The sequence below is a fragment of the Limtongia smithiae genome (assembly GCF_038497785.1).
Source record: "Limtongia smithiae strain NRRL Y-17922 unplaced genomic scaffold V1518scaffold_13, whole genome shotgun sequence".
NCBI classification, from domain to species: Eukaryota; Fungi; Ascomycota; class Lipomycetes; order Lipomycetales; family Lipomycetaceae; genus Limtongia; species Limtongia smithiae.
The window spans coordinates 92,287-103,202 of record NW_027117634.1 but is presented as its reverse complement, the minus strand read 5'-3'; the positions used below and the strand labels follow the sequence as shown (position 1 = coordinate 103,202).

Here is a 10,916-nt window from a genome sequence, read left to right as displayed (position 1 = left end):
TACGAATGATAAAACGGCATAAGTCTGTGTCTATCTATTCACTGTGTCTAACGCGTGACGTGGATGTACTCCCGCTCGCGCTTGCGCTCTGCCAGCGAGTCCGGTGCGACGTCTTGGAAGATGTTGCCGCGCATATGGCGGACGTACTGGCCCACGTAGTCCTCTAGCTTCGCCGGCACAATCCCCAGGTCTGCGAACGTCGCCGCCTGCCGGTCCACTTTCTGATCAATCGTCAACCGCTCCACTTCGTCAGCGCAACCGACTGGCCACCACAGCACCTTGTTCAGCAGTTCGGTGACCTGCGCGAATGGCACCTTCGGGAGGTTGATGTACGGGTACTTGTTCAGCGCCTCGAGCTCGCACAGCAGGCGCACCTGGTCGAGTGTCACCTCGCGCGAGCCGAAGAGCTCGTAGGTCTTGCCGGCGGTGCTGTTGTCGAACCCGATTTTGTGCAACGCCGTAGCGACATCGAGAACATGCACGGGCCGCATCTTCTGCTGCGCATCGTTGACCGCTAGGTGAGGCCACCCGATGATCTTGCGCACCAGCTTGTCTTCTTGGCCAATCATGGGGGAGGGGCGAACAACAGTCGTGGCGGGCAAAATCTCCCGTGCGACCTGCTCGGCCTCAAATTTGGTGCGCAGGAACTCCGACGGCGAGTCTGGCGACGCGTCATGCGAGGACACCTGTACGAAGCGGTCGACACCGTATTTCGCTGCCGCGGTTGCAATGCGCCGCGTCGCCTCCACGTTCACGTCGTAAAAGTTGAATAACTTTGTCGGGTAGTTGCGTCCGATCAAGTTATACACCACATCCGAATCCTTAACTGCCTCCTCAATCGACTGCACATTACGCACATCAAACTCGACAAAGTTAACCACACCGAGATCTCCGGTCACCTTGAGGAAGCGCTTGTTCATCTCCTCACGGAACGGAACCATGGTGATCGTGCCCTCGCGCGCAAGCTTGGAGATAAGATAGCGCCCTAGAAAACCATTGCCACCGAACACAGTCGCGACGTGGCCGCTCCGCGAAGAGCGGCCGCCGGTACCGATGGAGAGAACAGGCTTGCCAGAGAGAGTGACTGCCAGGTCGTGCTTAAGGCGGCGGCAGGGCGCAAAGGCCGACCGGCGCATCTGTATGCGCGCGGCCGCGGAGGTTTGACCGAGCATTGCGTGTGAGTGGTGAAGGTGGTGCGGTTTGTGCTAAGATGGTAAGTGAGGGTCGCGATGTCGAGGTCGTCGCAATTTCCGCTGCGCTGATTGGTCTATGGTCACGTGGGCGTAACTGCGTCACCGCGTGTGTATAGCACGTGACGCAAGTACTGCTTCCAGAACATCGCAACTCCTACACCTTTTGATCTCCCTATACACACCGATCCGTATAGATAGATCACCATGTCCTCCGCAATGGATATCGACCACGACGTGCCTACCGTCCTCGCCACCCTGCGCGAGGAGTCGCCCGCGGAGCTGGTTGCGGAACTATACACAATGGAAGACCTCTGGGAACGGCGGCTCTGGCACCAGCTCACCGACGTGCTGCTGTCCTACTTCGCCAACCCGCTCTCCGTGCCGCTACGCATGCGCGTGTTCACGCGGTTTGTCGGGACATTTGAGGCCAAGATCAACCAGCTCAAGCTTGTATCGCTTGGTCTCAGCGCCGCGGAGACGTGCGAGGATAAGACTGAGGTGCTGGCGTTCATGACCGCGCTTGCGGAAAAGGTGCATGGCACGCCCGCGAGCCCTGCCTACGTGTACGCGCAGATAGAGACAGCAAGGGTTAAGCTGCAGCTTGGGGATCTCGCGACTGCGCGCGAAACGATGGACGAGGCAGGTGCGATGCTTGACAAGTTCGATACTGTGGACGCGCTCATCAACGCTGCGTTCTACTCTGTCAACGCGGACTACTATAAAGCCAAGGCGGATTTTGCAGCGTACTACCGCAACTCGCTGCGCTTTCTCGCGTGTATCGCCATAGGGGATCTGTCTCCGGCTGCACAGCGTGAGCGCGCGTATGATCTGGCCGTCGCGGCACTACTTGGCGAGTCGATTTACAACTTCGGTGAGCTGCTCCTGCACCCCGTACTCGACGCGCTGGTTGGCACCGAGTCCGAGTGGCTACGCTCGATCCTGTTCGCGCTGAATGTGGGCAATCTCGACGCATTCGAGGCGCTGCTGCCACACGCCGCGAGCTTGCCGATCATGGCTCAAGCGCTGGATTTCCTGCGCGAGAAGGTGTGCACGATGGCGCTGATCGAGGCTGTTTTCCAAAGACCTGCGTCGGACCGCACACTGCCGTTCCGCGTGATTGCTGCGGAGACGAAGTTGTCGTATGAGAACGTGGAGCATCTCGTCATGAAGGCGCTGTCGCTGGGGCTGATACGTGGATCGATTGACCAGGTCGCGGAGCGCGTGACGATTACATGGCTACAGCCGCGGATTATGACGAAGGACCAGATCGAAAACATGCGATTGCGGTTGATTGAGTGGGACGCGTCGGTGGACAAGCTGAGCCAGTGGATGGAGACTACTGGGAAGGAGGTTTGGGCGGCGTCGTAGTTACGTACTGTATAATAACATCTCCATCCCCATACACTTCCACCCCCCATAATCATGACTACCATAACAGCAGACGACCCCATCCGACTTCTTGCAGAGACCGGCACACTCGCGCCGGATGCCAGCTGGCCTGTCGTTCGCGCTGCTCTGCGCGAGCTCATTTCCGCCAACATCCACACCGCCTTCACTACTTCGGCCACCACCAGCACACCTATCACAGACAACACCACCACCACCACCAACGCCACCACAAACTCAGATCCCCCGTCTCCCACATCACCAGAGTTACCGATACTAGCCACCCTCGATGCCTCCTTCCCACACGCTCCCCCCTTTACAATCCAGCGCCTCGCCGAGCTCGCACTCCATCCGAACCAGCACTACGCGCCCACCGCGCGCGACAAGTACATCCGCGCGCTAGAGCGCGTCGTCGACGTCGAGAGTACCGTCGGCGAGTTTGCATTCGGTGCCACCGGCACCACTGGAGCAGGAAGCAGGATGGAGGAGGAGATGGGCACAATTGGGGCGCTGGCAGAGGAGGTTTCGTCGTCGCGGCGGAATAGTGCGGAGGCGATTCTGAGTCCGATTTCTTGGCTTGTGGATACAGGGACGCCGCCGCCTGAGACACCGTTTGAAGAGGAGGACGAAGATGTGCAGATGGAGGAGGTGGAGGACGCTGCGAACGGACACGCATAGGTACTACTTAACATATCTATCACTATATACATACACACCATGGGACTACAGCTGCACGTCCACGACATCCTGCGGCCGAGTCCATTCTCGCGGGAACCCAGGAATCTTTTTCTTGGACTTGACGTGTCTCTTATCCAACGGCACATCCGCGAACGCAGCTTCCTCCGTCGCGACATCCTGCGCGGCGGTGAGAAGCTTCGTAAGAGAGTCCACCAGGAACTGCTTGTTCTGCACCGCGTTCGGAAAGTTGGTTGCAGACATCACGACCATATCCGTCGTCGGATTATACCGCGTACCGCAGAGCAGCCGTAGCTTGTGCAGCCGCTTCGCACGGATGGCTATATCCTCACCGAAATACGCCTTCGCGACCGCCGCAGCGGTGAAGCGCACGGCTACCTTCGCTTCCGCGTCGTGAACTTGGCCCATGTACGTGGTATACTGAAATTCAAACACCTCACCGGCCTTCACATCCCGCGGTACAAACTCCGTCGCGACGTCCCGCAGATTCGGCATCTCCCACGCCGCAACACGGTTATACATCCGTTTCACGCGGTGTTCGTTCACTTTCATATGCGCAAGCGGCGTCATGTCATCATGCATATTCACGCCGTCAAGTAACTCAATCGGCTCGCCATCCTCCATAAGTCGGGTCATCTCCTCGTTCGCTAGTTTGTCCGCAAGTGCGTAGCCAGTGGCTAACGCAGGGTTGCTGCTCGCGAAGCGAAATTTCATATGCGGTTTTTTGGCAAACCCGGGGTTCTTGGTGTACACCTTCATCGGGGTAGGATCGTATGTAACAACGTCCTCGCGCGAGTCAATGGCCTCCGCACCCTCCTCCTCTGCGACGCGCTCCACGTCAACGGCGCGTGATGCCTCGTTATGCGCCTCGATCTGCCGCATAAATGCTTCCATCTCCTCTCTCTCACGTGGGCGCGCGGTGGGGAAAAAGTCCTGGAGGATAGTCTCGTTGTTAAGCGGACGCGGTTCTGCGTCGTTCCCGTCGAACTCGCTTTCGTACTCGTCTCTCCGTGCGCGAGCAGCGAATGTTGTCGTAAAGGGGCGTACAATACGGATGACGGGATGTGTGACTAGATTACACGGTATGGCAGCCCGTAGTAAGACGCCGCGGCAGGCGTGAATTGACCGCATGGTGTCCTGATAGTTGCCTGCTTCGTCCGAGTTCTGAGAAACTTAACAAGAAGTTTGGAGGTCATGGGTTTCGTGCCTCGCTGACATACACGTGATCACTTCACTGCCCATCACGAACTTGGTCTGTCGACACCTTCCTCTACACCTCCCAAACGACACCGCCATGAGCTCCTCTCGCGCGGCCGGCAAGGGCAAAGGCAAAGGCAAGGGCAAAGGCAAGTCCCGTGCCGCTGCCGCGCCTGATGATGTGGATATATCTTCGACCACCACGTACGACGACCTCGTCGCGACATACTTCACTCGACACGCATCATCATCGACCGATGGCTCTGAGGCATCTGTGCCCGCAGCGCCGATTCCGACTCTCTCAGCGCTGCAAACTCTACAGGCAGATCTGAAGTCATTGTCGACCAAGGCGCATGCGCGTGCAAGTCGTGCGCAACGATTGTTGCATTCGATAGATGCGCATCGTGCTCGGTTGTTATCTCGCATACAAGAAGCTCAGGAACGAATTGAACACGAAGCCGTTGAGAAACATGCAGCCGACGCGCGCAGGGTAAAGTACGAAGAAGAAGCCGCTGCCGCTGCTGTTGCTGCAGAGATTGCTGCTGCTAAGGCAGAAGAAGAGAGGAAGGTTAAAGAGGAAGGCGAGATTGCCGATACCATCGCGCGGAAGGAGGAACTTGAGCGCAAGCCGAATCTAGTGATTAAGCATGAACCGACCGATGACGAACGCGCCCCCGCGGTGATAAGCCTCAACAACAACAACAACAGCAGCAGCAGCAACAACAATAACAACAACAATAGTAACAACAACAGCAACGGCGGTGCATCACTTCCACCGCCACATCATCTACGCGCTGCATCATCATCGCCAGTTTTCAAACGCCGTCGTCTCGAACCAACTGGAGCATCCTCATCACCACCACCTCCGCATTCTTCCTCTCCAGCTGCACCCCCTTCTCAACGCCGCGTGCCGTCATCGCCATCATCCCCAGCCTCCCCTCTCCTTGCACACCCCGCGGCGGCGAAATCAGTCCCCGCGGGTGCTGACACGGCTGATATCCCCGACTCTGCTCTCCGCTCTGGCATTCCGGGTGACAAACGCCTCAAGAATCCAGGTTCTGAGTATGTTTCCGTACAAACACTTCCCGTCGCCGCGCTCGCACACCCCCGCTCACGCCGCGAGAGCGTCGCAAGTAGCGGGGGTATGCTCATGGACATTGACGGGTTCTATGATAGTGACGAGGACAATAAGCAATTGCACATGGCGACAAGCGGCACCGCTGATCTCAAGAAGAAATACGGCGTTGCATCATACCCAACAACTGACCTAACCGACCTTCTCCCCGGCAAAATCCCTGACGAAGATTTCTCGAAAGCGAAACCTGCGAGTCAAGTCCAATTTTCCACGTTCCAGACGTTTATCGAGCCGTACTTCCGCCCGTTCGTTGAGGAGGATTTATCCTTTTTGAATGAGAAGCAGGATAACCTGACACCGTACTTGATACCCCCGCTTGGACCCAGTTATCAGGAAGTGTGGGCTGAGGAGGACGCCATTAATGGGGCGTACGGCGGCAGTGGCGCGGGTACGTCGCCTGGGTCTGGAGGGAGTATGTTACGTGGCGCGAACGGTGGCGAGAAAGCTGCGTCTGCGATGACGAACGGGGGCATGGATCCAACATCCGCCTCTGCGGCGGCAGCTTTGAGCGCGACGGCCGCTGGGGCGCAAGCAGCAGCCAATGCTGCGAGTCTCGCGTTAGTCGAAGCCAAGGGCTCATCTGAGAATTTGACGGAAGAACAACTTGAGACAGAGGACCTCTCGTGTGGCCCGCTTGCCTCACGTATATTATCCGCGCTGCTTAAAGACGAATCAGACGACCTTGCTATTCCCAACACGACGATGATAATCAACGGCAACGCCACCACCGGAGTAAATGCAAACACAAACTTCACAGGAAGCAATTCCGTCGCTCCGCTCCCCATCGACGAGTCGTCGGCCCCTGACGCACCCACAAGCACCACCGCCGGCACAGTTCAAGTACTCTCCTCATCCTCCGCCTTCCCCGAACAACAAGGCTGGCGCGTCTCCTCTGTGAAAGCAGATTACAATACCCTCGAAGACCGACTGAAGCGCGAATTCAAATACGTGGGTATTCTAGGTGATGAGCACGTGGACTGGGCTGCGCGTGAGGACGATGAAATCTGCGCGGAACTTCGCGGGTTGCAACGACGACTTCGTACTGTGGTGGCGCGGAATATGCAGCGGAAAATGAGGTTGCAGAAAAGTGTGCATGAACATATGGCATATCAAGAGTATACCCAGATTCTCGAGGATCTAGATAAGCAGGTCGATCAGGCGTACACAAAGCGCACGCGTACGATTAAGAACAAGAAGAAACGACCGCAGGCCGCAGCAGCAGCTGCTGCAGCAGCCGCCGCAGCCGCCGCCGGGACCCCGGCGTACCATCATCATCACCCAATCCCCGCGCCACCTTCCGCAGCAGGTACTCCAGCTCCGAGCACACCCACAGCCAGTAACACCTTCAACAACACCCCATCCAACTCCAACTCTACCCTTGCGAACGGCGTCGTACCACAGCGAACAACATCGACTTCCTCATCATACCTCACTGGTAATGCCAGCGAACTTGGCGAGGGCATTAAAGCACTTCTTGACAAACGACGTCGCTGGATTGAAAAAATTGGGCCTGTATTTCCACCTGCGGAAGTTATGAAGCGGGTGCCAAGCGTGTCGGTGTTCGACGATATCGAGACCGGTGAGCGTCGCGGACGCGAGGCAGCGGGTGATGAGCGCGGTGTGACGCCTGGCGGTATGCTTGTTGACTTTGCGGACGGCATGGGCACGTCTATCAAAGAGGAAGTTGCGTAACCATCCTCATGTTATACAGTTTACGAATAAAAGCAGAAAATGAGTCGCATTATACATAACAGAAAAAGCAAACTGATGTTCGTGCCTATTTACTCTCTCCTCCCTAGTCAGCCTACTCCTCCGTCTCTCTATTTTCGTTTTTCTTCAATATCACCAATCCCTCCAATGTACTCGCAAGCGGAATGTACTCATCATCTTCCAACTCCGCGCGCTCTCCATGGCCTAACAACACCGGCGTCGAATGCGTAACCCACCCCGTAATTGTCTTCGGCCGGCCAGCTTGTCCGACAGTATCCACTGCCTGTCCAACACGCACGTTCACCTGGATCGCTTTCAGATCCGTGTCGAGTGTGATAAGGAAGCGAGGGTGGATAGCGGTCATCAGGAAGTAGAGAAGGTAGTGTGAGTTATCGAGGATGAAGGAACCAGGGTCGATAAGGGATACGAGAACGGTGAGAATTCCAGCGAGCGACACAGAGGATAGAATCTGCCGTTCGGTGTGGAATGGCGAGAGCGACAAAGTACCCTTGCCGAGATGTAACAACCCTTGCGCGATGCGCACCATGAACAAGCTATTCGTCTCCTTTGCGTAATAACTCGCAAGCTGACGTAGCAACTGCGCAAGTCGCGCGTTGTTGGTACCCGCGCCGACCAATCCCATCGAGAAGATCGCGTTAACAGCAACGTCCAGATCGCTATCGTGCGAGTAGCGCGACAACGTGTCAAACACCTTGATCTCCGGGTTTGACGCGGAAATTAAACCCATAGCAAGCGGCACTGCGTGGCGGATGGAGCCCTCGCCGTAATGCATCAAGTGTCCAAACTGGCGCAGTACCATCTCGGCGCCGACATCCTCACCCATCGCGATGATCGCGAGTCCGAGCACGGCGTAGCCCTGGTACAAGTCATCAACCTTCGAAGCTGCCGGCGTCGCGCCAGCACCAGAAGCTTCCTCGCCTTCCTTCGGCTCCGGCTCCGGCTTCTCGCTGCACAGATGCAGCAGATTCTGGATCTTCAGCACATTACCCGTGCCCGCATACGAGCACACGTCGACAAGCACCTGTGTATTCCGCCCGATGGGATGCTCGATGGCGCGCAGTGCTTCAATAATTACGTCCGCGGCCTCCTGCTTGCCGATATACAGTAACCCTAGACCGAGCGACATGAACCGCGCCCACTTGTCCGACAGTTGGAAATCTTCCCGCTCCATAAGCGTCTGCAGGATCGCCTCAGTGATATCGGCGTTGCACGAGCCGACAAACACAAGACCGAGAGCGAGGGCGGCGACGGAGGAGATCTGCATGCTCAGGGAGCTGTTGCCGACAAGAGGGAGAATTAAATCCGCCAAGTCCTGCCGCTTGGAGCCCGCGTACGATAAACCAAGACCGATAATAGCTGAGAGCCGCAATGGTACGCTTCTGCTCTCGACAAACTCCGACAACAGAGCCAGCGCGGGCTCAGAGTCATCACTGTGCACGGCCGTGTTCACGATACCGATACCAAGTAGCGATCCCGCCTTGATGTACTCCTCGTGCGAGTACATGAACTTGTCCAGTTGTTGCAGACCCTCCTCGACATCCCACAGTAGTACAGAGGCAATACCTGCGGTAGCGGACAGCATACCCGCGTCGCGATTCTTGTACACCCACGACGAGTGCTCGTCATCAACCAACATGAGCTTGTCCTTGCCAAAGCCGGCGTTGACAAACGCATTCACAAAACTCGCAGCCAGGTTCTGCTTCGCCGAGTCAATGTTTCCTGTATCCGGGCCGCCCCGAGTGTGCTCGAGGTGGGACTTGTATATGTCTTCGGGAACCTTGGGCTCCATAATGTTAAGCTCCTTTGCGAGGAACAAAAAGTACTCCGACAACCGCCGGTTGGATAAACACTCTTGGACCTCTTCATCGCCAAGCTCGAGCCAGATTTGCTGGCGCGCGAGGATGAACGCCAGCTGCTTGTGCACGAGGATGTCGTCACTCGCGGAGAACACATCGTGGATCGCGTCTGTGTCGTCTAATCGGATCGCGAGAGCCATGGCTTGCGTGAGTTTGCCCTGGGTGAGGTAGATTTTAAACGCCGTCCGCAGGAACGCCTGGTCGTCGGGCGGAGGGAGCAGGTTCACACACGAGACCATGTACAGGCACACACGACCGTAGGTGTCGGCGTCGACAAATGGAGGCAGCTGCTCAATCGTCTCGAGCTCGAGTAACAAATCGACCGCGTCCGCCTCGGCGTTGTGTGCGAGGAAAAATGGTACGATCTGCAGCGCGAGGTCCATGAGCTCGTCAAAATTCTGTTCCTTCTCGACACGCGCGGCGTGCTCCTCGCCGATCTCGAGCGCGAGATGCCGAACGTACTCGTGGCCCCAGAAGCCGATATCGTCGGCCGGAGCGAGCAGGCGGTAGTGCAGCGAGTCGCGGCGGTCGGTGTCGGCGTAGGTCATGCCCAGCACCGACAGCACGTCGGCGAGCTCAGCCTTGAGATCCTCGGGCCATGTATCGTACAGCGCAGTGAGCTTTGTGTAGTGAGGTCGCAGGAACTTAAGCGGCTTGGGGACTGCTGTCATAGACGAGGTCGAGGTGCGGATGAAGTTCTTGAGCGCGTCGAGCGCTGGCTTGTAGAGCGACGAGTCGGATTCCTGGATGTGTCAGTTGTACTCACAACTTAGATCGATCGCGGTAAACGCACCATCAACCGCTCAACAAGCATCTCAAGCTCAGCCTTGAGCTGCTGGTCCTCTTCGGACAGCTCCTCGTCAGCCTTGTCATCCTTCTTGTCCGCGGCAGGCGGCACAGGTGTCTTGGACGAGGACGCGCCGGTGGTGGGCGTCGTAGCGGAGGCTGATCCGTTCTCGGCAGGCGCACCGCCATCGAGCACGTCCTTTTCGGAGTCTTTCTGAGGCATATCGAGGCGCCGGGACGTCTGCGCGAGGAAAGGAGGGCGGAGACGAAGGGATGGGTGTGGATTGCAATGAGATGCAATGAGAAAGCGGTGGAAGCGATGTTCGTGACGACAGCGCGAGCGACTTGTACCGCACACGCGGGCGTACTCGCGACTCGTGCTACAAATTACAAGTGGTCCCGGTCGAAGTTGTTCAACGCATTACGATATGCTACACGCAGGCTATACAAACACGAACGGCTGCCCTAGGATTTCTAAATCCCTTGCTGGCGGTGGTGTAGAACCAGTGCTGGTAAGAGGCGACGAGCGACCTCTACAGTCAGACGGGTAACAACGAGTACTCGCTCAGAGAGGTGAGAAACAACGAGTACTCTGTCAACGAGACAAAAAAATTAACCTTCCCGTTGTAATCGGTATCGAGTTCGGTCTTGCGACCGACCGCGAATTGCACTGCAACCAGCCCAGAGCTTGCTACTGTGGACGAGCTGGCTCCATAGCCTGCTACCTCACGCGTAAGGCCAGCTCTTTCTTTACGGTCACCCATATATGTCCCGCGCGAACAACTCACGGCCGGCAATGCCTAAACCGGAATATATCAGTGAAGACTGGCCCCATTAAGCACAACTTGCGTCCGACGCGACACAGCAGCAACGATGCCATTAAGCCCGACCCGCCACCACTGAGAGTGACGGGTGCAGCATCACAGTCGTGATGCT

General features: G+C 57.0%; 6 protein-coding genes across 6 annotated transcripts; 3 read left to right on the top strand and 3 right to left on the bottom strand.

Moving 5' to 3' along the window:
• Positions 1–9: 9 nt before the first annotated feature.
• V1518DRAFT_422122 (uncharacterized protein) lies at positions 10–1,212 on the bottom strand. The gene has a single exon (XM_066905381.1). The coding sequence runs from the start codon at positions 1,170–1,172 to the stop codon at positions 48–50; it is 1,125 nt and encodes a 374-aa protein (XP_066757460.1). The 5' UTR covers positions 1,173–1,212; the 3' UTR covers positions 10–47.
• Positions 1,213–1,364: 152 nt separating this feature from the next.
• V1518DRAFT_422121 (uncharacterized protein) lies at positions 1,365–2,595 on the top strand. The gene has a single exon (XM_066905380.1). It carries the CDS (start codon positions 1,398–1,400, stop codon positions 2,559–2,561), a length of 1,164 nt encoding a protein of 387 aa, XP_066757459.1. The 5' UTR covers positions 1,365–1,397; the 3' UTR covers positions 2,562–2,595.
• On the top strand, positions 2,585–3,533 carry V1518DRAFT_422120 (uncharacterized protein). Its single transcript, XM_066905379.1, has one exon. The coding sequence runs from the start codon at positions 2,616–2,618 to the stop codon at positions 3,255–3,257; it is 642 nt and encodes a 213-aa protein (XP_066757458.1). The 5' UTR covers positions 2,585–2,615; the 3' UTR covers positions 3,258–3,533.
• On the bottom strand, positions 3,252–4,429 carry V1518DRAFT_422119 (mitochondrial 37S ribosomal protein mS35). Its single transcript, XM_066905378.1, has one exon. The coding sequence runs from the start codon at positions 4,404–4,406 to the stop codon at positions 3,303–3,305; it is 1,104 nt and encodes a 367-aa protein (XP_066757457.1). The 5' UTR covers positions 4,407–4,429; the 3' UTR covers positions 3,252–3,302.
• A 118-nt stretch (positions 4,430–4,547) lies between these two features.
• V1518DRAFT_422118 (histone acetyltransferases subunit 3-domain-containing protein) lies at positions 4,548–7,359 on the top strand. The gene has a single exon (XM_066905377.1). It carries the CDS (start codon positions 4,570–4,572, stop codon positions 7,297–7,299), a length of 2,730 nt encoding a protein of 909 aa, XP_066757456.1. The 5' UTR covers positions 4,548–4,569; the 3' UTR covers positions 7,300–7,359.
• Positions 7,327–10,350, bottom strand: V1518DRAFT_422117 (armadillo-type protein). Its single transcript, XM_066905376.1, has 2 exons — positions 9,988–10,350; positions 7,327–9,937 (listed from the first exon to the last, which is right to left on the bottom strand). Exons 1-2 carry the CDS (start codon positions 10,201–10,203, stop codon positions 7,412–7,414), a joined length of 2,742 nt encoding a protein of 913 aa, XP_066757455.1. The 5' UTR covers positions 10,204–10,350; the 3' UTR covers positions 7,327–7,411.
• Positions 10,351–10,916: the final 566 nt, after the last annotated feature.

Excerpts from the sequence above, each read along its gene's own strand:
- V1518DRAFT_422120 (XM_066905379.1), top strand. The coding sequence starts at position 2,616 with ATGACTACCATAACAGCAGACGACCCCATCCGACTTCTTGCAGAGACC.
- V1518DRAFT_422118 (XM_066905377.1), top strand. The coding sequence starts at position 4,570 with ATGAGCTCCTCTCGCGCGGCCGGCAAGGGCAAAGGCAAAGGCAAGGGC.
- V1518DRAFT_422121 (XM_066905380.1), top strand. The coding sequence starts at position 1,398 with ATGTCCTCCGCAATGGATATCGACCACGACGTGCCTACCGTCCTCGCC.
- V1518DRAFT_422117 (XM_066905376.1), bottom strand. The coding sequence starts at position 10,203 with ATGCCTCAGAAAGACTCCGAAAAGGACGTGCTCGATGGCGGTGCGCCT. Across the intron at positions 9,938-9,987 it reads TGCTTGTTGAGCGGTTGATG|GAATCCGACTCGTCGCTCTA; the intron begins GTGCGTTTACCG and ends TGACACATCCAG.
- V1518DRAFT_422119 (XM_066905378.1), bottom strand. The coding sequence starts at position 4,406 with ATGCGGTCAATTCACGCCTGCCGCGGCGTCTTACTACGGGCTGCCATA.
- V1518DRAFT_422122 (XM_066905381.1), bottom strand. The coding sequence starts at position 1,172 with ATGCTCGGTCAAACCTCCGCGGCCGCGCGCATACAGATGCGCCGGTCG.